At 37.1% G+C, this 27,244-nt stretch overlaps 1 protein-coding gene across 1 annotated transcript; it reads right to left on the bottom strand.

Annotated features, from left to right (window-relative positions):
* Positions 1-136: 136 nt before the first annotated feature.
* On the bottom strand, positions 137-25,420 carry LOC140940186 (transmembrane channel-like protein 7). The gene is made up of 18 exons (XM_073389098.1): positions 25,224-25,420; positions 24,811-25,069; positions 20,462-20,534; positions 19,600-19,681; positions 18,284-18,513; positions 16,499-16,647; positions 16,011-16,158; positions 14,910-15,074; positions 14,057-14,226; positions 12,776-12,878; positions 10,224-10,321; positions 9,271-9,378; positions 8,860-8,935; positions 8,381-8,511; positions 7,931-7,960; positions 7,160-7,297; positions 3,455-3,533; positions 137-2,543 (listed from the first exon to the last, which is right to left on the bottom strand). The coding sequence occupies exons 1-18, from the start codon at positions 25,291-25,293 to the stop codon at positions 2,406-2,408; spliced, it is 2,247 nt and encodes a 748-aa protein (XP_073245199.1). The 5' UTR covers positions 25,294-25,420; the 3' UTR covers positions 137-2,405.
* Between the last annotated feature and the right edge of the window lie 1,824 nt (positions 25,421-27,244).

Raw genomic sequence — 27,244 nt, 5'->3', positions numbered from 1 at the left:
TTCTTGTTTTGTTTTGTTTTGTGTGTGTTTGCACTGTTACTAGGGGCCTTATCACATTGATCAAATCACGTATTCACTTTGCTTTAAGCCACAATTTCAAGCCCACAATTAATAATAATACAACAGGCCACAGAGATAAAATATGGCAAGAAGCTTTTAATAATGTAAATCAAAAAATATTGTAGCTCAAAAGGATATAATTTACTATATTATTTTAATGAGCTACTAATTGCAGCTGATTAATAAATAACTTCTTGCAGGTTATTTAAGTGCCAGCACTCAAAACCACTGACATCGTTATATACATTAAACTGGTATCCCATGATCTAAAATAATAATTGTGTGTTTTCACATGACGTCATGGCGGCCATACTTGTGTCCCGAAACAATGAAACAGCAGACATGTTTGTGTCCCAAACCAGTCCTGTGGGAGTTGAACTCTTTTCTTATGTAAACGATTTCTTTTGTTCCAATAAATTTGCATAGATGCTGGCCACGTGAGTGAAAACACAGAATACTGTTACTATTGCACAAAAACAGGGAATTTGCATATTTTAGTATGACGTCAGGGCTCACAATGAAAAGAACTGGAACATACTAGCCTAACAAGTGAAAACATGAAGACTGGTCATCAGTTTGAGCCCTGGACATGACAGGTTTATACAAAGGATTTAGCTTCCTGGATGGCCAATAAAATCTTAACTTTGAACTTCAGAGAAGAAATGAAAACTTAAAGGATTGTAAATATCAAGTGAAAGTAAATGTTAATTTCGACTTTGAGGTAGCTATTTACTAGGTTAGTTACATCCCACGCAAGTAAAATAATTGTGATAGCATTCTTTGTGAGTATGCAACATCACAAAGTATGCCTATATTACATCAGGGCCCAGTTGTTTGAAGGCTGACAAGGGCTAACCCACAGTTACATTTTAATCTGGATTTCTTATTCTATTGTTCAAACTCATTTTCTTGGATAATGTTTTCTTCTATTTTTCGCGTAACCAATCATCAAGTTGTAGACACAAAGAACTACGCTGCATTTGCTTTTTAAGCTAAGTAACATGTCTGAATTCAAATTTCGCACTAATCCCGGGTTATCTTAGCCCAACCTTGAACAACCCGACCCAGAGAACTAAACTAAGTATTACGTAAGCATTATTTACAAATGTAAAGGGAAAAATGAGGAGAATGATGAGGAATGATTTCAATAGAAAATTATAACCCCCCACAAATTTTCAGTGATTAATCAGTGCCCTTCTTGTTGTAAAAATAGCCTGCTTGTGAATTGTGATTGTTATCTAAATGTATGGTAATACCTCATTAATTTTTGTGACCAAACACCTTGTCTTGCTGAAATATATACTCAATATATTTTTGCATTATGCCACTCAATTGTAAAATAATTAATGTGGGTGCACTTAAATAATTCAATATAAAGCTATACAGTGACACAAATTTGAAACTAAAATTTTTTCTTGGCACCACCCAAGAGACAAATAATTTAAAATAATATCAAATAATTCCACCAAAATTGTTACAAAGTTAACATTTTATGCCGTATAGAAAAATACTTCTTTAGAAAAGCCACCCCAGAGAAATATGTGGGTATACTACAGCACTGGTACAAAGGTCACATTTCCTCTTGAAAGAATAAATCCAGGCACAACTTTTGTAATAATATAAGACACTTCTGGAAAGCTAAGTGTGGTCGCAGGAAATATCCATACCTGAATAGGCATTTCTCAAGGGCGTGGGGGAATTAACCAAAACAAACCCTTGACAGACATGACAGATATTTTCTGGTACTAAAATTTCCAGTACAAAATCCAAGTAGGACAAAGAAGGCATTAAGAAGTTAGTTTTCAAAGTAAAGGTTATCTTGGGTCTCTATTAAGTTGTTGCATTTGGTTTGATTGCACGTAATGCTGGAAAAATGGCTTTATTGAATACTGGTAACCCGCCTTACTAATACTTAGGTAGTACTTGTCATTCCAAAATGGCCTAATGAAGAATTTCTGGAACCAATGTATAAAATATGTATGCATGCATTAAGTGTAAAACGAATGGAAAACGTTTCTAAAATATCACAATAAATAATTTAAAATTGCAGCAAAACAGCGAAAGCACTACTTACATAAGCAATTTCTATGTGACAATTTCTTTCACACCACTGTTCAGAGAATTGAATTATTTTTTAAATGACTGTATAGAAACATTAGTTCACCACAGAGAAGTTGCTTCCATAGTGATGTACGTACATACAAAAGCGGTGAATTTGTCACATACAACTTTCCTGTCTAGATGGGACTAACAGTATCTTCATCACAGATCTTGGTTAAAGCTAGTGACAGGAAGAATGTTAATCTGGTGCACTATCAACACTGGTCAGTGACACCAGATTAAAGCTAGAAGAAGTTGTTTGCTGTTGGATGAGGTCCAGTTTGCTGGGTGCTCTCTGATGCTAAATCATAAGCATCTGTATCCTCATCTCTTGTACTCTTGTGCACAAGTTTCTCCATAAGAAATCTCTTGTCCCTACCCTCCTGAAACATCAAATACAGTTTATTTATAATTGTGGGTAACTAGACGACCCTGCAATCCTAATCTCCAGGCTGCTTAAATTACACATGCGCAGTACATATGTAGAGCTCTAGCATTCATTTGGACTTCCAGTGAGAATAAATGGAATGCACAGAATGCAATCTTATAAATCTGGTTTGGACTTTCTATCACTTGAATTATCTGGCCCCAGTTGTTTAAAAGATGGATAAAGCTATCCACTGGATAAAATAATCTATAATTTTATGTATCCACTGAATAGTGCAATTGGTTTCCCTAATACTATCTGCTGAAAAGTAATTTATCTGGTGGACAGCAATATCCAATGTTTGAACAACCCAGGCCAGATTGCCATTTTGACCTTCTATCAATGAACTGATGAACTCTTCTAATTACTTTATCAATATACAATTCATAGAATACATTTCATCTTGTTTTGATGTTCGTGACAAATTATTATCAAAGTAACGTAATAACACAGGGCAATTATTGCCCTGTGTTGTAAAATGTAGCTTTTGCAATACTGTATGTGCTTGTATAGTCATGCAAATAAAGCTTGTTGTTGTATCAAAAATAGCTGAATGAGCAAAAACCTTAAAATTCCGTAAAAACTATATAATATTTCTAGGAGATTACTACCTAAATTACTGAATAGAGAATCTGCACTTTAATAAATAGTTTAAATGCTTTCTTTGTTCTGAAGGTTTCGTTCATTTTGGAGACTTTTGCAAGTTTTTTGGTTTCAGAAGGTCTTTATAAAGGTCTTGTCAATGAGGGTGAACATAACACACTGTCAAAAAAGGAACTAAACATGCCTTTTTTAGATGAGAAAGTCATGAATGAGGCACTGCTTTACAAAAAAATGGTAAATTTAGAGTGAATATTCTTAACATACCAACACAAGCTGATCTTTTAGCATTTCTATCATGTGTAAATGAGACTTAGTCATGGATCTGAAGTAATACAGCATCAAACTGTGGAATGTAAGACAATAATATGTGTTAGAGGATCAAAAAATATATTGATAATTTAGCATCAGTGCTATGAGAGGAAGAAACTATCAAAATAATAACTATCAAAATAATAATCTTAAGCAAAACAACATTGCAAAAAATAACATTGCTGCTGCAACAAAGCAGAAAATATATAATATTTACTGTGGAAGAGCATGCGTGGGGTCGGTGTGCGGTGGCACGTTTTGTGAGGAGCGTAGTTTCTGTCCCTTTACGCCAATTTTAGAGAACTTTATACCGCCTGGACATAATAATTCAACGTTTAATCACTTGCTGTAGTATTAAATGCAGAAATTAGGAGGAAAACACAAACGAGGAGCTCGAGGATCAGTGGAAGAAGAAGAACCATCGACACTTAAAAGAGCCAACATGGTGGAATGTCAAGAGGAAGAGGCCGCGGAGTTAGTGGAAGCGACAAATGAAGCAATAAACGCCGAAGGTGAGCCCAGTAATGCAGAACTAAGGGAGATGTTGGTAGACATTCAAATAAATACTGCAACTATCCTACGCGAAAACAAAACAATCAGAAGCGAAATGACCGATCTCAAGCGCACAATTCAACATCAAACAGACGATATAACTGCGTTGAAATCATCTCTAGAACATATAACGAAGCAGTACAACGAGGTAGAACGCGGGCTGGTGGCAGCAAGAAAGAAAATTCAAGAGCAGGAAGAAGAAATTGGTGAATTGTACGATCTTCAAGACAAACTAGAACAATACACGAGGAAAAACTCAATAGAAATACATGGTGTACCAGAAAGCGCCTACACCGAGACGGAAGACGTGGTGTTAAAATTAGCGGAGGCCCTAGATGTATCGGTGGAACCAAAGGATATCGAAATATGTCACAAGCTGAACAGGAAGGGTAACAAACCAATTATTGTAAAATTTATAAGCCACAAGGTCAAAACAAATCTATACAGGGCTAGGGCTAAGCTAAAAAATGTCAGAGTTTCTAACATCTTCCCGCAGTGCTCGTCGTCAACTCTAGTGCAAGCCGACAGAATTTTTTTAAACGAGAATCTTACCTCGTACAGGAAAAAAATAATGAATCGGGCAAACAAGATGCGGAGAAATGATGAATTGTTGAGTGTCTGGTCAATGGATGGATCAATATATGTCAAGACCTCTCCGCAGGGTAAGCCGGTCAGAATTAACGAGCTGGAAGACTTAGATTATCTTTAAATGTCCAATCGTCTGGCCAAGGAAGACAAAAACTGTAACTTACATTTGGGACAGGAACAAAAAACGCAAAGTTCGGAGAAGAAGAAGGGAAACGCTCAAAAACTACTTTAATTTACGTTTTGTATAATTTTAGTTTTGTTTGCTTCTGTATTTTTTTTTTTTTTTTTTTAAATTTGCATATATATTCTTCTTGTTTTTTTTTTGTTTTTTATTGTAATGCAAGAGAAAGCAAAATACGATATACTTTCTCTAAACGTAAGGGGAATAAGAGATCAAGCCAAACGGAGGAGCATTTTTCTATATCTCAAAGATCATAACTCAAAAATTTATTTCTTGCAAGAAACTTACTCTCAACCAGAAGATGAAATTATTTGGAAAAACGAATGGGGAGGTGAAATATTTTTCTCTCACGGATCCAGGCGTAGTAAAGGTGTTTGCATTCTTTTACACCCTACGGTACAAAATAAGATCGATTACTCATTCAGTGACAAGGCTGGAAGAATCGTGCTAATTACTTGTGTTCTGAATTCTCTAAAATTATCACTGGTGAATATTTATGCCCCGAATAGCCAAAGTGAACAATTAGATTTCTTACAAAACTTAAACAATTGCCTTATCGACAAGTCAGAAATTTCCACGCTTATTGTAGGAGGCGACTGGAATTGCACACTATCAAAGATAGATAAAATTGGTGGCACAATTTGGAAACCAACAAATTATCGAAACCTGATTTTGACAACTATGGACGCTTTCGATCTCGTAGATATTCAAAGATTACGTCACCCGAGGCTACGTAAATACTCTTATGAATCAAAAGTGTTAAAACTGAAATCCAGAATAGACTTTTTCCTAGTTGCCAAAAATCTGACACAACATGTGAAGAAAAGCGAAATTTATCCTTCTATAGCACCGGATCACCGAGCAATTTACATTTCTTTGTCTTGGACAACTGAAAAGTCTAGAGGACCCGGACTTTGGAAATTCAACAACACGTGCAGATTTGATCTCCGTTGAAAATGCTTTGAAAACGGTGGGAGATTTTGGGAGGCTAGCGGGTCTCAAGGGAAAAAATATTCACCTCCCTAAAAACCGTCTGTAGAGAGACCAAATTAAAGGAATTTCAATATAAATTAATCCACCGAATTGTAGTCACCAAAAAGGAACTTTACCGCTATGGAATCAAGGAAGATGATGAATGTATATATTGTGGTGAAAAAGACTCTATTAATCATACTTTTAGAGATTGTCATTTCGTCAAGATTTTCATTCAACGGGTTATCAACTGGTTCAATATAGAAAACAAGATCAATTTCAACCCATCTAGCGAAGAAAGACTGTTCGGCATCCTCTCGGACTTACATGAAAAGGTACTAGTAAGGAAATTCAATTATACCATGTTGTTTATGAGATACTACATCTACGCCAACAAACTACACAACAAACCAATTCTCCTCCAAGACTTCGTTGGTAAAATGATAATTAAATACAGAATTGAAAAGCTATAAAATAGACATGAAAAATAACTCCTCTGACCTACTAACTATTTTTTTTTTGTGTGTGTGTTTATGTGGGTGTGTGTGTGCGTGTGATGTACTAGAATTGTAAGTAGTGTAACCATTGTAATTATTAGTAGTACGAGCATCGTATGGATGGTATTGTCAGTATAGCCAATATTGTAAATAGTGCAAGTATAGTGAATATTGTTAGTAGTATTTAGTTTCAGTAGTGTTTAGTACTGTAAACATTTAATATATGTCTGTAAGGCAAAAAATAAATAAAATAAAATAAAATAATAATAATAATAATAATAATAATAATAATATTTACTGTAAGAGTACCATGTTATGAATTTTCAAAATAAATTAATATATAATTTGTCACTCTTAAAAATTTCAAAAGCCCCCAAAAATGATTCAGATCATAACTGAAAGTACTCATAAATGAGTTCCAATCTCCAAACAATGTTCTCCCCTTGGAATGAACAGCCAGCTAAATATTAAAAACAAATGCACCCCATCTAATAAACGCCCCAATCCCCCCCCCCACCCCCTACAAGGGGAAAAAAGGAATTGTGGTGCTGAGTTTAGTGTATACAGCCTGACATTGAAAGCAAAGCACATACTCATTATTTTATTTTTCCTACGGCATGATACTCTGTTTTTTGTTGTTGTTTTTTGTTTTTACTTAATGTTACAGGCTAAGTAAGGTTAAGTAAAAACAACGTCAGGTTGAGACCAATATAAATGAGGAAGTAAAAGGCCCTCCAACTCAGAAATTTAAAATAATTTATTAAGCTTCCAGGGGACTATTCTGGGCATTTGTGGTAACCAAAGATAAATAAAGAAACATATTGAATCTTGTCTGTTGAAGATGTGGCATTTCTGTGTAAATTCACTTACCCAATCACTAACAACACTGGGAAAATGAAGGCAGCTGTACTTATGTAGTTAATTATTTCTTGAATCCACTGTGGCCACGAATCAATCTCATCACTCAGAACACCAAAGATCCTTTTACTTCCAAGGCAATCCACATTACTACAACAACAAGGAATCAAACGTTGTTAACAAAGTATATAAGCTCTTCACACCAATGTTTTTTAAGATCAACTAACCATGTACTTTGAAGAAAGTATTATTATTTTTGAGGAGGAACCCATTCAGTATGAAAGCTCCTTAACCCTCTGCAGACAGAAGTGTCATAATAAATTGCTACTTATTTTATCACACTATCACAGTGACCTACGAAATTGCAAGAGCAAGTTTCCCAAATCAATAGATTATAGTACAACTAAATTAAATGCATGCAATTCAGTCTGACAAAATGAGAACTTCTTCGATAACTTGTTCATTTGAGATGAAAATTTATAAATTCACTTGTCCTTCCAGCAAACTGTTACTACTAGACCAGAGAAGTTGTGCAGGCTTACCAGTCCCCCTTTTTCAAAAACATTAATTTTGTACTTTATCTTGGCAATGTTGCCTGCCCATCAGACAACTCACTATAAAACCATTACAGCCTGACCGGTTGCTCCACTGGCCCAGGCTATCAGATAGCACTTTTGTCACACTCTGCATGAATGTGGCACAGTACTGTTATTAACAGTAATAATAATATTCTTAATTTTTTGTCTTAAAAAAATGAAATATCTAGTTTTCTACAAGTCATACCTAAATGGTCCCTGACATGATGGTCTCACTCTGATAAAAATAATAATAAATTAAGGATCACATCAGTATTTACAAAGGGCCAAACAATAGTTTCACATAAACGTAAGTCTAAATTTGGATAAGCACCACTGCATTGGCAGCTTTTATCATTTGTTTGCCCCCTGAGAAACCACGTGACATTGCTTTTTTCCCATCAGTCCTTTAGCACATGCAAAGATGGCGGGTATCGTGATGAATTAACCAATTAGTTTAGAAAATGTATGGAGATCAGTTTGAGGAATTTGTATCTGGATATTGGGCTTAAAGGGTTGATAGAATCACCTATCAGGGGTTACAAGGTGGGAAAAAGCCTAAGTACATGACCTTTAGTTTTCATTTTGTTTGTACTTATTTTGGCTCTGATTAAATAAAACAAAAAATGTTCTTTTTTATCAAGAATATACCGCTTACCTTGTAATGCCCCACCCAACTGCAACAAGACACATAAGGAAGGAGATCAAGAGTAAAACGGTGAAAAGGTAATTAGAACGTGTTCCTTGATAAACCTTCTGTGAAGGCTCATTGTTGTACATTAGAGAGACCTAAAGAGGAAAGGTCAACATTTGTGTCAATGGACTGATGAATAATTATACTACAGTAGAAATTCAAGTAACTTAAGTTTTGAAAGGTGAAAATCAATCAGAAATCACACTATCCACTAGGCTGTTCAAAGACATTTAAAGCCCCCCTCATTGATCTGATGGGCTTTGCAGCTGATTGTTTTTGTTTTGAAAAGCTTCCCTTGTTCAATGTGTAATCTTATTGAACAGTTCTCTGAAGTGGTAGTGTTTGTTCACTTTTTGATGACTTCCATTCTGGTTTCTTTACAACTACTCAAGACTAATATTTTTAATGATAGAAGTTAAAATTATATGAACTGGTCAACATACCTTTTCAACATAAAACACAAGGAAGAGCTTAATGACACCCATTGCTGGCATAATAGGACTGAAGAAGGTTCCAATCCTAAATATAACAGTTACAATCATGAGTGAACTTATTTAATTGCGAAGCATGGCTCATTAAAAAAAAGTCAGTTAAACACGTCCACAATGACTATTAATATTTTTTAGCCTACACAGTTGCAATCTCAAAAAGTCAGTAAACTAAATGTTCACTGTCTTTGGAAAAAGATCTTGACTAATGCACAATCAAAACAGCCTTAAAATTATGGTGTATTTATTCTAAAAAAACAACTTGATCATTCATCTCAAGGAACAGAAGTTCAATGATAAAAATTGCCACAGCATAACAAATCTCTTGTTGTTTTCATTAACTCAAGAACACAGCCAAACACTCACCAAATCAAACATTCGCCATAAACAAGTGTCAGAACGTGTTTAGGAATGTCAAATTCTGGAAGTCCGAATGGTAATTTCTTGAAACAGGAAGTGTGCTTGTATAAGAGTCTGTAACCAAAACAAATTAGGTGCAAATTATTTGCTGGAGCTACTGCCAAACATCTATGATGCAGTACTCTTATCCCATGACGACTGTTCTACAGACATGTGACTACTATACAACCGTGTATAATCGAGCAGAAGATGAAGCCTGTTACTTAGTTAGTCAGTCAAAATGTTTTAGTTTAAATTATTTATTTAATCCATTTAATTCCACTCAATCCATTTAAACTAATATAAAGTTTGCACAGTTACATTTCGTAAATACAGGTTTCAAGTGCTGGCACATTAGAGACCTTAACATTGAGATTTTTTAGGCATTTCCCGCCAACGTCAAGAATTCACGTGACCGGCCAGGGCCTTGCCATCAGGTTTGCTGTTTGAGGTTCACGTTTATACGGCTAGACTACACTCCAGAGGTAAGTGATTTACCGCAGGGTTTTTTGAACCCTAAAACATCACAATCCCACGTTTGAGACTTTAGAATTCTTTTGCTTATTGATTATCAAATTCTATTTCAAAAAAGCATAAAATTTTTTTCAGACAACTTCTCTGCTAAAATAGAAGCAAGTGGACAAATGAAAACAAACATGACTGCCACGAGCTACCACCTGCGAATCTTGAGATCCAAATATGGACAGACGGGTAACATGAAACCGTTAACCGCAAACCGCAGTTTGTCATTTGAAGTAAAATGACCAAACCATGATCTCAAGGTCTCTATTGTCTAATAACAATTACACATAACTTTTGGAAGCAAAAAACAATGATTGTAAAGTCATGTAATCAACATGGCAATTACTCTTGTATGCAGGAGTTTACTGTATTACAGATCATCAAAAATTAATACTCACTTCCATATTGTCATTACTACAAGTGCTGTGACAACTTGGAGGAAAAAGTCTATCCAAATCAACATGTACATCTGAGATGCAATCTGGTTTTCCCAGTTCTGAAAAAATGAATCGAGATTCAACAAAAATTCCTGCAGGGCCAAACATTTGAGTTTTTGCCAAAACAATAAATTAACAAATCATACCACTCATGTAACTTACAAGTAAATCAATTCTGCACTTAGCCTCAATGGAAGTCACCATAACATTTCTGGCAGTATGTTATGTTACAGGTCAAAATCACATTAAGGTTAAATTTTTTTTACCCTGCAGGTTGATTCTCAATAATTAACTTTTTTCCTAGCTGTACCCTAGTTATTCATGAATTAGGGCTAGGAGACAAAGAAAATTGAGAATCAACCTGTAGGTTAGGGAACGCGTCCAAATATCGGTAGGGAACCCAATCATGGGAAACGGACCCGATTAATTTTCCGATTGATCGGAATCGGTACTGATCTATAGGCACGAGTTGCCGTTTCCGATTACGATAAAAACTTTGCCGATTCAATCGGAGCCTGTTGACATTCCGATGTTCATATGTGTCATCGTCATATTATTTTATCTGATATGTAAAATGAAGCGTGTCACGAAACCAAATAATGAAAGAGTCGTTTCACTCCAAAGTAATTTCAATCGACTGTACCTTTTTCCTACTCCATAACAAATAATTGTACAAATAATTGTATGTTCCTGCATGTTGTGTTTCGAGTTTGTTGATTTGATGCGTGCCTATACACGTGATTTTTGGCGTTTTGCAGAGGTATTTCCTTCAGCCGATCGCAAACACCACGCTGCTCCATAACATTTATTCTATGAAAATTAAAAGGAGTTAAATATTACGACGCAAAACACCACTGTTCTTCGTTGATAAATAGCAAACAAAACACCTTACTGAGTAGTGTGTTCTTTACTCGATACTTTCTAACAATGCAATCCAAAAACACAACCGGAACTCACTTTCTCGAAACACAACTGGATTCATAGACTTGTTACAAGTAGACCTCAACGGGTTTCCTAGCGAGCAGAGCGAGAGCAAAACCATAGATAATATAAAACCACGGGATAAACTTTTACGAAAATTGGTGTCTTTCATTCAACGATCCTAAACGCAAGGTGTAATGCGATCTGAGGCAAAAAATACCGACCAATTAGATTGCGGCCCCAGATTGTCTTCGGGGAATTAGCAACAAGAACTGAAAGATTCCCACACTCGCGAGTCACGGAAGACACGGAACGAAGTTTCATACAGGAGCTACCAAAGAGAGAATGGCTTAGTGACTTTGCTGTATGTTCTGTGAGCTTGAGCATGGTGCCACGTGAAATTGCTTTCCACTCTCAGCACTTAGAAAAATTTGCGCTTGACTCTAGGTGGCTGACTTTTTGACAAAAATCAGAACCTTTTTTACCGGAGTGTTCAACTAAAGAAACTGTGCATACATCCGGTAAGTTCGACTCAATTTAATAGCGGAAAGAGAATCGAGAAAGAGAAAACCAGTTGAACGCCTCCATTAGTCACTTTTTTGAGTTCATATGCAACCAATAAACAACTTGCAGCCTGATTCTCAGACGATGTCCTCTTCTCTCCTGTGGCAATTTAGCAGTTAAAGTACACAACATGGTAACAACATTTGCATTTTGGTCTTGGATGTTCTGACTTCTTTCTATTTTTTTCGTTTACAGTCCTTAACTGTTTATTCCTCCAAAGATTCCTATAATCATGCGTTTTGGGTTCCGGTTAGCACAGGCTCAAGCTATTTTAAAATTATCATTTTGAGATGGTACACTTGCAATGTGCATTGCGGCGTCTTTCACTCAAAAGATGCTCTTCAGAGTTGTTGAATGACCTGCTGTTTCTTCTCGTGCCCATTTTGATACACAAATTTAAAATTTTCTGGTCATACTCTGTCATAGGAAATATAAACAAATGTTCGAAACTGTGACGTTAAATTTCGGTTCAAACAAGACACATTTATAAGAAAGATAAGTTTATAAAAAACAAACATTCACGCTTTTGCTTTTGCTTTTGTGACGGGTTATTTGAGCTGCCAGATATTTTCGATGACCTTTGTTAATTGGCCCGATAAAGACTTGAGACCCGTTGCCGATTCCGTTTCATTCGGTACCGATAAAATCGGGTCCGACCTTCAACAGAATCGGAAAAAATCGGTGCCCAATTGATCTGCATCGGTGTGACCCGATGCCGATATTTGGACGCGTTCCCTTAAAGAATTTCAACCTGAATATAATTTTGACCTGTAACATATACAAAGGTTTGCTTGGAAGCTCTCTTTCTTAATTGGTAACCAGTGTATTTAACTACATTATACAATGTAAATTTCAATCAAGAAATTAATCAGCCTAGTCATCTCACACTGAACAAAGTGGCACTAACCAGTGGAGTCCCTCATTCCGTCTACTGAAGATTATGTTAACTTGATATACCTCCAAGAATTTTTTGTAAGCAGCATGTGTCAATGACGTCATTTCAACAATGTATAACAAAGATTCAGTACCTGTTGGCAGCATGTCTCTGGACTCTCACTGCATCTCTTTCCCACCTCTACATAGAGTGTAATCATCAGTACAGCTATGGAAGCTAGCTTTAACAAGACAGTCCTAGAAGATAATTGCAATCTGACATTAATTTATCATTATCACAATTTTGCATGCATGATGGCAGAACGTTTCAATAATACACACAGTTCAAGCTACAGTAGGTATTTATATTGAAGGTAACATCCATACTCAGGATAAACTACCACATTTTGATTATGAAGACATCATCTGGGGCGACCAAGGAAACTCTATCCACTCATGGATGACTTGCAAGTGCTTCAGAATAAAGCTGCCCATATTGTTTTAGATCTCCCGCCATGCACATCTTCTTGCGACACCCAAGCAAAATTACATTGGAAACCACTACAATGTATTGCACAGAAGAGCTGAGCGCAGCGCCACTTTTGTTTATAAATTAATTAATAACCTTTTTTCTTGTGCCTGTCAATTTTGTTTTAATCATGATTTTCATGCATGATTCTAATACCCAATTTAGGAACAATCTTAGGAAAACAACAGCCAAAAGAAGGCGGGGCCATTGGACCAGTATCAACTTTGCTGCAAATGAGTGGAATTCCCTTGATCTATCACTTAGAGAACCATTTCTTTATCCAATTTTAAACAAAACCTCTCCAAAGTGACTTTTAAAGTACCTGTTAATAAGTAAATACTATTACCTACTTGTATGTTATTAAATGTATGTTTTAGAATCTTAACTAGTTTTAACTTAGTGATGTACAACTCACTTTTTGACCCTCCTGTAAATTACTACATACATACATACAACCTTTATTTATACACAAAATTAATTCAAAGCTACAGGCTTGTGGGGTCGTGTTGAAGCAGGCATCCTCAATAAAGATAATCATCATTCATTCAAACAAGAGTTTTCCTTTGTTTACCATAACTAACTGATTCTGAATCTAGGAATTATGAATCAAGTCATTAAGTTGAATACTGGTTTTACCAGAGAATGGGTTCCATCAGGTAGAATGGTCTACCATTTTGGTCTAACAACATGTGAGAAGGTTTGCCTTATGAAATTAAAATAAATGCTTTATGACTAAGTTACCATGACATCCCAAGAGACCTAGAAAGACCGCAAAACACTGAGTAATAAATAATAGTGAGAGTTTGTACAAGAATGTCAGGCAAACTAAACACTTTAAGTACCAAACCTACTTCAATCTATTTTCCTTCTATGCAGTACCAGTTCTAACATTAAAACTGCAACTTACCGAAACAAGTTAATGGAAACTTCAAAACTTGGACTCCAGTCTTCAAAATTAGAAAGAGAGGTAAATAGCACAGGTAAAACCAAGTTCAAAACAGTGATAGTCAGTGAAGGTGCAAAACTCAACAGGGTCTGTGCAAAGTTGCCCATTTCTGCTGCTTTCTGTTGGTTACTCTAAAAAAAAACCATTAATACACAAAACACACAATTATTAATGGTACAATTAAGAACCTAATTTTCAGTTAGATGTAATTACAAGTAACAAGCAAACAAAAGAGCAAGATGGGTTTGAGTTTGTTGACCTACTTTATACTAAATATACAATGATTTTTCATGCAAGCATTTTTATCCAAACACACCAAAAATATATCTGTGACTCCAATGAAATTCCCTACTTTTCTTGTCTCAAATAAGCCCAATTTTCTTTTTTTAACTGCTAGACAAAATTCAATAGAATTATACAAAATACATTGTAGAGGGTACTAGCAAGCATGTATCAAAATATCTGTGAGGAATGAAGTTTGTGCACTGCTCTTTCGTGTCATTTTGAATCTTGACTTCTCTGGTCTGTGTTTCTACTAGTGGCAGACATTCTTCATTTATGTAGTACAAAGTGACTTCACATTTCTACACATGACTCCGCTAGTTAACAAATTGTGAAGGAGTCGAACTTACTTCAAAGGTTAAAGGAAATTTGGATTTTTTGCCCTACACAAGAACACACAGTTTTGCTAACCTCTTTGTCAGAAGGACCATGAAGACTATAGTGTATGGCCAGTCCAAGTATAGTTTTTTTTAAAGCAGCACAATTTACTACGTGTGCAAAATGAAAACAAGTAAAGATAGAGGATACTTACAGTGTTTGTAGAAGCTTCCACAGCAAAAATAATTGCATAAACAGCACCTCCTAGCAGGATTGTCACAAACAAAGAGATGATGGCTCTTAAGGAGTAAAGCCGGCATTTCTTGCCTGTTGTTCGATTTTGAACTCTGAGAAGACGTTCCTCTTCAGCTAATTCCGCCTAAACAAAGATAAGAGACTACCAGTATGACACCTTTTGTTGGTCACTATTAAAAAAAGATAATTATACTTTCAATAATGCAGTTATCAGTTTCAATACAGTGAAAACATTAAATATTAATACATTTGTCAATTGATATGATTCAAATGAATTTTATTTTAAGGTAATGCAGAGTTACAAGTGCTCTAGCAGCAGGACCAATGGTCCCTGCTGGAACATTACTTTTCTCATAAAAATCCTATGCTTGACACCCTGGGTTTCACAGGTTCAGAGCACTGGGCTGCCTTCAATTTGTCTTAGAGCAGAGTCTTGTGTCTCCAGTAAGATATTGTGTAGCATAGCACAAAGTCAAAGAAAATTCATCAGCACACAAGACATAACTGTTCTACGAAAAAATGTCAGCAGTCGAGAATGTTGTCTGGAAATTGAAGTAGCGGAGAGAAATGGAGCAATTTTAAGACCTGTGTCACTGCATGTTAGCCACAGTTATGGCCAGATAATATTTTTGGCTTAAAGGTTTCTGTTCATTGTTTGGTGAAAGAAACACATTGTTTTGTTACGCAAGACATTAGGTGTCACACAAAAAAACTGCCAGGAAAGTAGGCATAATAGATTTTTTTTTTCAGTAATTTCTACCAATGAAAGAAAGTGGAAATCATTAAGAAAAATAATAGTGTTAACAGTAAAATGTATGTTACCTTACAAAAAAGTGTCAAGTGAAATTTGGTAAATTTTGCATGCATTCCGAAATCTGCAAAATGTCACAGGACGTATTTGCATAAAGCCCTTGAGATGCAAAGGACTCATGATTTAACTGGTAAAATGCGTTACAAGCACTTAAAAGAATTTCTGTTACACTCTCTCACTCCTCCAGTGATACAGCACGTACAAAAGTAACTAACACCTGACCCCTTCATTCATATTTTTAACACTTACCCTAACAGTTTGGACAATGTTTTGACTTTTAACTTTTGCAGTATTTTCATCACTGATGCAGTAGTCCCAGGAGGCAAAGATTTTGTTGCAAAATGATGATGAAGTCCCACCACTTTCAATGTAGCTTTCTTCAAAATTCTTTGCTAAGCTGAACAAAATAACAAACCAAAATTTACTTTTTCACAAGTAATACATCACAAAATCATCAAATCTGTCATGTGGAGAAAAAGCCTTCTGGCACTACATGTACTATAAGAATGAAGTAGTCAGACAAATTCCTCTCATCAATGATACACTAAAATAATATTTAGTGGTCCTATAATTCAAACAACTGATATGACCATTGTGTCAAATGTGACCCTATAGGTTGAAAAAAAACTCTGTTGTTCAAAACTGGGAAACTTCACAACGATGTTTTTGCTTAACACGAGAATAAAAAGATGTGAATGAAGTTTCTTTATTAAGTAACTGTATGACTTTCCACTTACTTGCGAACCATAAGAATTAGACTGAGAAAGAAGTAGCTTCCCCCAACTAACAGGTATGCTAAAGGAAGGTTGTACTCTACATCTTGTTCCGATCTTAGCTCAGTGTCTGGGTAACCAGCATAAAACATAAGTGTAGTGTTAATCCATCCCTGAAATAAATGCAAGTAAGCAAAGACATAAATAAAACATTATAAATATTCAGCAAACAAGTGGCTGCATCTTTTAAGTACTGCATGACAAGTTATGCTGTGCAGCATTATCTCACAGCTACTTATCAGACTATAACGTTTTAGCTTGTATTTATTACAAATTAAACCAAAAATAATTGCAGTGCAAAAAAGTGAAACATATCATTTCATGTTCACCTAAGGCCAAGGCCATAGTTTTAGAGAAAAGGAAAAACTTAGCTGACTTTTTAAAGATAAAATACTATTCATTTACAGTGTAGCAGCAATGCCTTGTTTACCTATCACAGGAGCCAAGACCACAATTATTATTGTAGTTACTGTACTGCATCCTACCCACTTCATTCAAAAATCTTAACCACCATCATCTCTGGTGCTATCAATCACTACAACCAGTAATGCAGAGCTACACAGACTATCATCATCTGCATCTGACAGTTAGTAAGAGGCTAACAGTATTCATCAAGTCTTATTGGAAGGTATTGTTATCCTTTGTCTAAAAATGTTCCACTACATCAGAACAACAAGAACATACCGGTACACAAAGAACTAACCACTACATTGATTTCATAAAAAGTTAAGCCATTCGCCCCTGAGCCACCCGTAACCGCCCATGCCGGTCCACATGCTTTCTACCGCTTGTGACAACATCAGTTTTAACGGTCAAGGACAACTTTGTCCACTAACTTGTGCAGGGTGAAGAGATCTTTCAAACCATACCAGAATGAGCACAATTCAGACAAGCACACGGGAGAAAAAGGCAAAAAAACCATGTAACATTGACCTGAAAATTTCCAGGAAAATCTTGTTCCACTACCCACCTACATTGTACCTTTCCTTTCATCTAATCCTAAGATCCTCAAAGCTTTCCTAAAAACCTTTCCCTCTAAAATGAAGCCTTCTAAATGCCCAGCAGCGAAAAAAAATGAGGCAAGAAAAGCGAAAAAAGAGGGGTGGAGGGAAAGAGAAAAGTAAAAGTCAAGACTGCTGTGTCACTTTTAAACCCAAAAACTATCTCGAGATTTTGCTTTCTGTGCATGCCCGAACTTCACAAGCTGATATTTTGCATCTGGATCAGAAGGCCGCAAAGTGTAAGACATGTAACCGGCTCTGTGGTAAGTTTTAGCTCTTAATAGCACCACAGTGCCCAGAAAACCGCTCGACTAGCTTTAAAATGCATTTTTTGTTAAACTCTCCACAGGCCAATGGGTTAATGAACTAAGTTACAATCCAACCATAATACTATTACATAATTATTAAAGTGTGGTGTAATTTTAATCACTCTTTCAATCATTATCCCCTTATGTTTAATAACACATTTCTTGCTAACACTAGGAAGAATAGTTTGAGCAAATGGCTCCACAGAGACTGGTTTAATAGCACAGCTATCAGTGTCTTGTGGGTTCTTGATGCTACAACATCTTAATATGTATGGTTCTGGGTTCAGCCCAGTCAAAATTAGCCAGCAGCTGGCAGATTGTCGCGTCCAAAGAAAGGTTAGGTTTTTTTCTGCCTCCTACTCTGGTTGTTCTGCCTAATACTGCAAAACATCTTGACCGTGCTGTTGGCTACATAATTTGTACATTAATTATAACCTCACCTGCCCAGTTATAAAGTTTATAACTTGGTCTGCTACAGATCTAGAGCTTTCACTGAATGACAACAGCTGGTCAAAGTTGCATGAATTTGAGTTAGCTGGAGTGGTGATGTTGCCAATAATTACAGCAGGCAATGAAACTAATCCAAACTCCAAGAAAAAGATCACCAAATTCAGGAACATCAACCACTTGAGGAAAACAAAAAATGATAGCACGCCATTTCCAAAACGACCTGCAAAAAACATCAAAACAACGTGTTTTTGTTATCCAAATGTTACCAGTCAAGGTTTATTTCAAATCAAATGACCCTGGCATTTATTCAAAAGTTAGCATCTAATTTACTACATTAATAGAGCAACTGAGGGGCTTCAGTGCCGATTTTGCTGCAAACAAAGTTCCTCAAAAAATTACAGAATTTTCATATGCAGGCTATTTTTGTAACGACAATATGAGGTAATAAAGTGAACAGGGTTTGCAAATTTTATTGATGAGTGGAGTCAGTGTGACTTCTGCTTCACAAATTTTGGAGTCATTTTGGAATATTTGGAGTCAAGTATCAGACTTGACCAGCACGTGGTCCCAGCATGTTTACACTATCGTGAGGGATACACGAAGTAGCTGTGGCGGTCCGCTGACCTGGAAAGCTCAAATCCATGATGGCGGTCATCGAGTAAACTTTGATCGTAATTTACCCTCTTCCTGCTTTGTCGTGCAGTATAATTCTTTAATTTCGATGATTTAATCAAGGTTTACAACGTTTACAATTAACGTAAATTGAACTTGTTGCGAAAAAGGTAAGGACAAAACTGTGTTTGTCACCGAAAAGGGGCTCCCTGTTTGTTACCAAAAATTTTTGGAGTCGAAGTGACTCCCTCCGTAACCTCAGTGGAGTCGTCTGAACAATTTTGGCGTAAAATACGTCAAATTTGGCGTATTTGCGAACCCTGGTGAAAATATCATTGTTTGCGAGAGAAACTTTGCAAACTTTGCAGTGAGTGTCGGATGCACTGAAAAAGCCAGGGAAACAATGTGTTTGTTTCATAAAATATAAAAGAGTTGGAAAAATGGACAACAAGCCATATTTTCCCTGCACTAGATGCTGCCTAGTATGAGTAGTTTTGTGAGCAAATAATTTATGCTCCCTCTTATATTCAGATCAGTATTAACTTAATGGATAATTATCACTTAACTTTACACAAAGATTAACTCTTAAAACAAAACTTTCAGTGCACATGTATAATACACTAATTCCAACATTTAATATGTGTTCTAGACAAACTTGACATAACATAATATGAAACATGAAATGACAATTAACCTTCCACTTCTTTGAAATGCCCTTTCCACAGTTCAAGGTCATGACTCCATTCAGATATCGAAGATGTAGTCATTGTCCAGTACTTCAGAGCAAACAAAAAGAAGTGATTAACAAAACAGTCTCCATTATTTTATAATGTTATAATGATACAAACAGCAGCAACTAGAAAAACATTAAAGACCCTGCAGGAGTAAGCAGAGATTATGAAATGCATTCAAAATGTTGTGGTGGGCTGAAAGTCGGTAGTTCTCATTAATGTCTGATATTCATGATTACTATTATTTAGCATGAACCCCAGCATGCAAAGAAAGTAGTGTCTGTTAGCCTGGGGCTAGTGGATTTTGCTATCGGGCTAGCGAATTCCGTTCTTAACTTGCGTGATGGGCAAGTGAAGTATTTTGCGGAATTCAACTTACAGAAGAACTGTGAAATCAATTCTGCTAATCAAAAAATTTTGGGGACTAGTTGAAATGAGGTTTGGGCTAGTAAATGCTAGCTTCTGCTTGCCCGAATGGCAAGCTGTAAAAATGACTTTATTTGCACCCTGTGAACCCCTTTGAATCTTTCTTAACAAAATTGGTAGCAAGAAAAAGAAAGTAAAAGATACTACAGCACTACAGTAATGCTGATAAAGACACATTATACCTCTGCAAAGGATCAGCTACTTTGGGAGCTTAACAACCTACACATGTACTCTGTGTACAATGTAGATCCAAGCTAAGACAATATTAACATTTTCCCCTAAGTTACTTTATAAATCCTGGTATCCACATCCAACCTAGTAGTCTTTTAGGTTAAGTGCTATTAATTGATTGGGATTTCAGTGGGCCTCACTAAAGAATAAGATTGTTTAGTTACTAACCATGGCCACTCGTAATTTGAATGCCTTCCACCTGGATATATGTTTTTGCCGCTGAAAATTCTTTACTGATTTCCTACAAATATATATTCCATATTAATACCAATACTATTTAAAACAAGTAAAAATTTAACTTATGACAGTCTACCACGGATATTTGAAGTGTGAAAACTGACAGGAAGGTAAAATAAAACAAGAATTCATAATGTCCAGTCTAACCCTGCCCAGTGTAAATGGATTTATCTCCAAATCAGAATAAGAATAAGGAATGAACATAAAGTCTTCCAATCACCTAGACACCCAGAGTAAATTTTCATGTGTTTTTGCCGATTTCCAGCTGCCATAATGATAATAACTACAATAATTTTAATAATAAGTTATTATATGATTTTCACATATTTGAATGGCAGGATAAAGAATACCCTAAATGATTGATTAAGTGCTGCTACTCAATTAAGCACCACTCTCAAATATAGTGGCGCTTATTTGGTTATTTACAAATTAACACCCCACCTTTGCTAAGGCATGCTTGATATCGCTTGAGAAATTAAAGACCTCGACCAACTCGCGAGATCTAATTTTTAATGTAGGGAAACTCTTGAAACCAGGTTCATATTTAACAGTTCGAGGTGTACAATATACTTATACTCTCGTATAAGCACCGCACCTATAACAGGGAAAATGAAATAAGCGCAGCACTTAATCAACCCAACTTAATGCAACTGTCGCCTTTTGTGACTACCACAATTTACATTTCATTGGCAATGTTATTTAACGCCCTTGAATCAAAAGTAACGTTAGTCATCTGCCAAATGAGATTAGCTGCTTAAACAAGATTTTTTAATTTCAAGAGGCGCTAAGGAGGTTTGGAAATTCCAGTGGAGGCGACAGTAAAAATGGAGACATCGTCAAAACACATGGAAGCCAGTCAGGGAGCCAGTTAATGGACAGTTTGAAGACTGTACAAAACAAGTACTGCCTGGAGAGGAGATAAAGCAGTAGCGATGAGGATAACCAAGACATTGCCTCAGAACAGTAAAAAAAAAGGATTTTGTACACGTTTTAGAGGTAATAAACTCGTTCTTTCTTGATTATTGACATAATGTGAGTCACTTAATTTTCGAATCATGTTATGTGTGCAACACCTATTGTTTGCATCACTTTAATTTTTCAATTTTTTTGTATCGCAAAATTCCCGAAATGTCACACAAAAATTTCATGTAATAAGGTATATCCTTGTACCATTATCTCTCAATAAACCTGGTGCCAGGACAGGAGTACTGTTGAATTCACAGGCAGCCCAAGCGCACTATTTGTGGGTTCGGGCTTCAGAGGTCATTTGGTCGGAATATACTAGAATTATTAGTGTATTATCTGATGCCAAATAAATGCAAAAAGTCTTAAAGATATGAAGTCTTCTTGTTTGTCTATCTTTACTAGTAGCCTTTAAGATAACGAAAATAGATATTTCTTGCATTATTACATGTGATTCGGGCCCTTATTGTTCGAATTTTATCACATGTATTCGAATCTACAACGCTAAGAAAAAAAAAATCATGATCACGCGAAATATTAATTCAAAAAGCTCCCTTACTTTTAGTTCATAGCCACTCTGTGTCCTACGGTCGGTTTAAACGCCGTTTAGTCGACTTTCTTTCCATCGAATACTGAACACTATAAAAGAAGGGAAGGCTGGAGACCTTCCAACCGACGCTCACCGCTCGAAGGCCAATAAATTCCAAACAAAGCGACCGATCTCCCTAAAATTGCCACCAACCAGACCGAAGAGTGTATACCTACCCGCTCAACGAGCGCCAGGTTCTAAATTCGGCTGCATGAGCTCGTGGAGCGCTGCATTTCGCATCGATTCTGGCCAGCTTAGCTTCGCCATGATGCGCAATCTGAACTGTTATCCTACGAGATTTGAATCTTGGAGCTTGGCGACCGCGTCAGATCGACAAAACGTCACTCTCGCGGGGGAGGGTCGTCACTTTTGCCCTATCGCAAACCGACACCAACATAATTATTAGAATTTGTTTCACTTACCATATTTTCCACTCTTCTGAACAGCCAAAAGATTTTCTTTTCTTCTTCGGAGGAAAATCCTCCTATTGTCTGGCTACTTTTGATAACATCGTTATCAACAGACTTTCTTCAAACACTAGACACACGCGATCGCCACAGGAACCTAAATACACGTGATTTTTACTAACAAACAAGCTACGTGAAGAAGAAAAATAAATTTTAGGGTAGCTCTGAAATGAACTGTTGTTAAAATACGAAAGGAAATATCGAACTTGAACAGAACTATACTGATCCACACAACTGACTGCCACGAACTGATTTTGTAACCGTTATTGGCAAGATTTAAATCTCAAATCGGAGAAAAGACAGTTGGGGACGTTTTTAGGTTTCATGTGTCATACACGCGTGAGCTGTTTCCGGCCAAATTAAACGCACCGGCTCCCGGACAGTGTCGGTTTGCGATAGGGCAAAAGTGACGACCCTCCCCCGCGAGAGTGACGTTTTGTCGATCTGACGCGGTCGCCAAGCTCCAAGATTCAAATCTCGTAGGCGCATCATGGCGAAGCTAAACTGGCCAGAATCGATGCGAAATGCAGCGCTCCACGAGCTCATGCAGCCGAATTTAGAACCTGGCGCTCGTCGAACGGGTAGGTATACACTCTTCGGTCTGGCTGGTGGCAATTTTAGGGAGATCGGTCGCTTTGTTTGGAATTTATTGGCCTTCGAGCGGCGAGCGGCGGTTGGAAGGTCTCCAGCCTTCCCTTCTTTTATAGTGTTCAGTATTCGATGGAAAGAAAGTCGACTAAACGGCGTTTAAACCGACCGTAGGACACAAAGTGGCTATGAACTAAAGGTAAGGGAGCTTTTTGAATTAATATTTCGCGTGGTCATGATTTTTTTTTTCTTAGCGTTGTAGATTCGAATACATGTGATAAAATTCGAACAATAAGGGCCCGAATCACATGTAATAATGCAAGAAATATTGATTTTCGTTATCTTAAAGGCTACTAGTAAAGATAGACAAACAAGAAGACTTCATATCTTTAAGACTTTTTGCATTTATTTGGCATCAGATAATACACTAATAATTCTAGTATATTCCGACCAAATGACCGCTGAAGCCCGAACCCACAAATAGTGCGCTTGGGCTGCCTGTGTTGAATTCTACTCTACAGACACCTGCTTAGTATGGACACCCACATACTACAATGGGCCGTTTCATCTTTCCAGATGAAAAGGTACTCACATATATTCTTAAAAAACAACTTGCTTCATAAAACACTAATATGGACAACAGACTCTTTCTGTGTCACGAGTCACAAACTCTCATGTATTGACAACCCTATGTTTTACTGACACTGGTCAGTTATTTGGCACTGACTAAGACTGAATGTAGTTCTTGCTACTGAGGACCATGTTATTTGGCAACACTACAAACAAATTTATCACTTATTGGAAATATAACGTAATTTCAATACTACATCCTTCCGTCAGTTCATTTGTTTAACCAAAGCGAAGATTAAATAAAATAGTTACCAACGTTGAGCAATGTCTGGCAACGACTAAATATAAACCCAGCTGTGAGGGTAGCCAAAACAAGAAATTTCCGACTGCCGGAGGGTATGGATGAATGAAAGATCACTCCTTAGATTAAACCAACTCTGTCAAAAGGACAACTCACAGGAACTTTAATGCTAAAATGCCGCTTCCAACACATTACTCGTTCGTTTCCAAACCGTTACTATTAAGACTTAATTTGATGAAGAGAAATCTTTTGTGTATTTCTTTCAGGAGCTGTTGTGAGATAGAAGTTTTGCTTTTGAACTGTTTTTGCGGAACATAAACTGAAATACATATTTGCTCGATCCTTATTCTTTCGCTACATTGAGAAGAAATATCCCTCGGAAAATAAATGTACCAGCGCGCGATGCGTCATAACGGGTCAGCACTAATCTCATTGCATTTCAGTGACAACTTGAGCTTAAAATAAATTCATGACAACTGAGGAACGAGATTCGGCACAGCCGCCAGTATTTTTAACTGATCTTTGATTTGATGACCATGACACTGCTAGCTCTACCAAATTTCTACATTTATATCAACACAGAACAGAAGAAGTGAATGAAATATCTTTGCGTGAAAACCAGATGCCACCGCGCGCTATCCTCAAAGAGAGCACAAAAAACAGAATGACAAAAGTTCAGCGTCAGTTCTCCGTAAAAACAAAAACATTAAGCTTAAACCCAACCAAAAGCTAATGGCATGTTCACACGCAAAGCAAGTAGAAAAATAAGCTGAAAATGCTTTTCATTGAATACAACGCTTACTTGTATCGTCGTTTCGCCGACATCGGTTGGTTTATTTCTTTCGGATCGACCATTTCGTCTTCCCCCATTTCGTCAGTGTAATCCTCAATGTTTATAACCTCTACGTCTTTTGCTGCTCTCACAGATCCTCGTCTCACTGAACTAGAACCTCTTCTTCTCGTACTTGTGTTATGAAGTAATCTGTGAGCACTGCGGCTTGGAAGCTGGCGTAATCCTCGGTTGATGTCCCTCGCATCATCCGATGCATCGTACTCTTGATCTGGGAACAAAATCAACTTCTCTTTACAAATGGAATTATGATTGGCTACAAAAAGTAACAGAGAGAGAAACATGCTCTTCTCTTAAGCTAGTGTGAGGTACTACTGTCCCAAAGAGGGACAAATAACTGACGAAACAAAGTAAACATTGCCTACCTGGAGAGTTCATGTTGTGCATTTCCAGGGACTTAGACATGTCGACTAATGGTGTTACTCGACCGTTCATAGCCAAACAGCAAAAACTTTAAGATTTTTCTATGAGTTTAACCAGTTTTTCATCTTTAACCATCTTCCACAACCACAACATATCATCAGTGAATGTCGTGAATTACTTTAAAAACACACACACACACACAAACGTCTTGCTGCAAACTTCCCTGAAAGTAATCAACCTTTTACCTTAGGAGGTTTTAGCCTTGACCTAATAAAAATATAACGCATCATCTGATTGGTCAATCTAAAGCAATGTTTTAAAGAAGACGTTTCATTGGCTATTTCAGTTGCCATGGTGTCCAAAGCGGCTTTGAGAAGTCGTTCGCGCAGTTGGTTTCTAAGAGTCATGCAAGAGAGAACCTGCTCGCAGGGTAAACGTCATGTATTCGGCTTTTCGGCTTTTCGTTCTAAACGGCTTAGTGTATTCACAGCACATAGCGCAAAAATGAAATTTTGCCATAATTTAACGCAACTAGCGTAGCGTAGCGTTGTCGGGTCACGTAATCAGTCTGTAATATAACTCAAGTGGGCGGCTTTCGTAATACTTGAGATTTACAAGATCAATGCGGAACCGAGAGATATCCATAATTGCAATTTTTGGCGATTACAAAACATCTTGTAATCACGGTGCAGAACACTGAATGACTCTGAGTTTAGTGATTAGGGTTAGGAAACTGATATCCCCCAAGAGAGCTAGCCCCTTTTTCCAACGGCTTTTAGCCTCTGAACAGGGTTCTCTTACAGGGCTCTCCAGGGGTGAAAAAATCGTAGCCTGCGTATCAGTCGTCGAAAGGGGTAGGGGATAGGGAGGAAGGGAAAAAGGGAGGGGGGTAGTTCTTTCGGTAGTTCTTTTTCTCCCTCCCACTCCCCTTTTTAAGGCTGCCAGGCAGGCTAAAAAATCTCGAGGAAAGGGAAGGGAAAGGTTGAGAGCCTGTTAGACTGTTCACAGTCACCTATTTTTTTCGTGAGATCGTGTAGATTTACTGCGTCTTACCGTCACGGCTATCTTGATTTTCAAATGTATGGGGTGGGGGGGGGGGGCGGGGATTATAGCTGGAGGGGGGCGAGATATTATTTATTACTATTTTTCTCGCTTCAACTCCTAAACCGCGACCGCCCCCTAGGTAGTTTTGACACTCATGCAAGATGGGTAGCCCGTAACGCAAAGCTCTCGATCTCGATGATCTTACGGAAAAATAGAGGACTGTGAACAGTCTAAGAGCCTGTAGACAATTCTTGTCTTGTAATTGCCTATCATCTTTCAGACAGATCGTTATCAGTCAGTTGGATACATTAGAATCATGTAGTTTCCTTTCCCGTTCCTTGCGGTTTTTTCACTCTTTCCCCAGACAGACAGCCAGTTCACAGGCTAGGAAACTGATCAGGTTCCATTTAGGGTAATTAAAATGTAATTAATCTGGGAAAATAGACCTGAAACTTAATTCACTCAGTTTCTGAGTCATTCAGTGTCCTGAACGCCAAATGCAGAACGCCGAATGCTATATGACTCAGTGAAGTTTAGTGATTAGGGTTAGGTAACTGAGGAATCAAGTGCAATTTGGCTGATTTAGGGTCAATGGGAAAACTGACCTGAAACTTGATTCACTGAGTTTCCTGGCCTATCACCAAACATCAGGAAACCTCACTCGAAAAGCTTCAGGAAACTTGACTCGAAAAGCTTGTAAATTACTCGCCTTCAGCTCGCGATTTACAAGTTTTTGGGCCCAACATTCCGCGTGAATTATCCCCGGGGGGGTACTCCCTAAATTGGGCTATATAGGTATGTGCGGCCCCAAAGGGTAGGGTTTTTCAGCCATTTTGGTCATAAATGGGGTAACGATTTTTGCACTGTAGTCTTAACTTTGCAGTATTATAACCTACCTAATAAAAGCAGATAAACATTGATTTTAACATTGGTCTGAACTAGGGAAATAATTATAAGGCAGGTCTGAAACAGGGGTATT

Source organism: Porites lutea, chromosome 6, assembly GCF_958299795.1.
Source record: "Porites lutea chromosome 6, jaPorLute2.1, whole genome shotgun sequence".
Taxonomy (NCBI): Eukaryota; Metazoa; Cnidaria; class Anthozoa; order Scleractinia; family Poritidae; genus Porites; species Porites lutea.
Note: the sequence above shows the minus strand (reverse complement) of the source record. Positions and strands in the feature narration are given on the sequence as shown.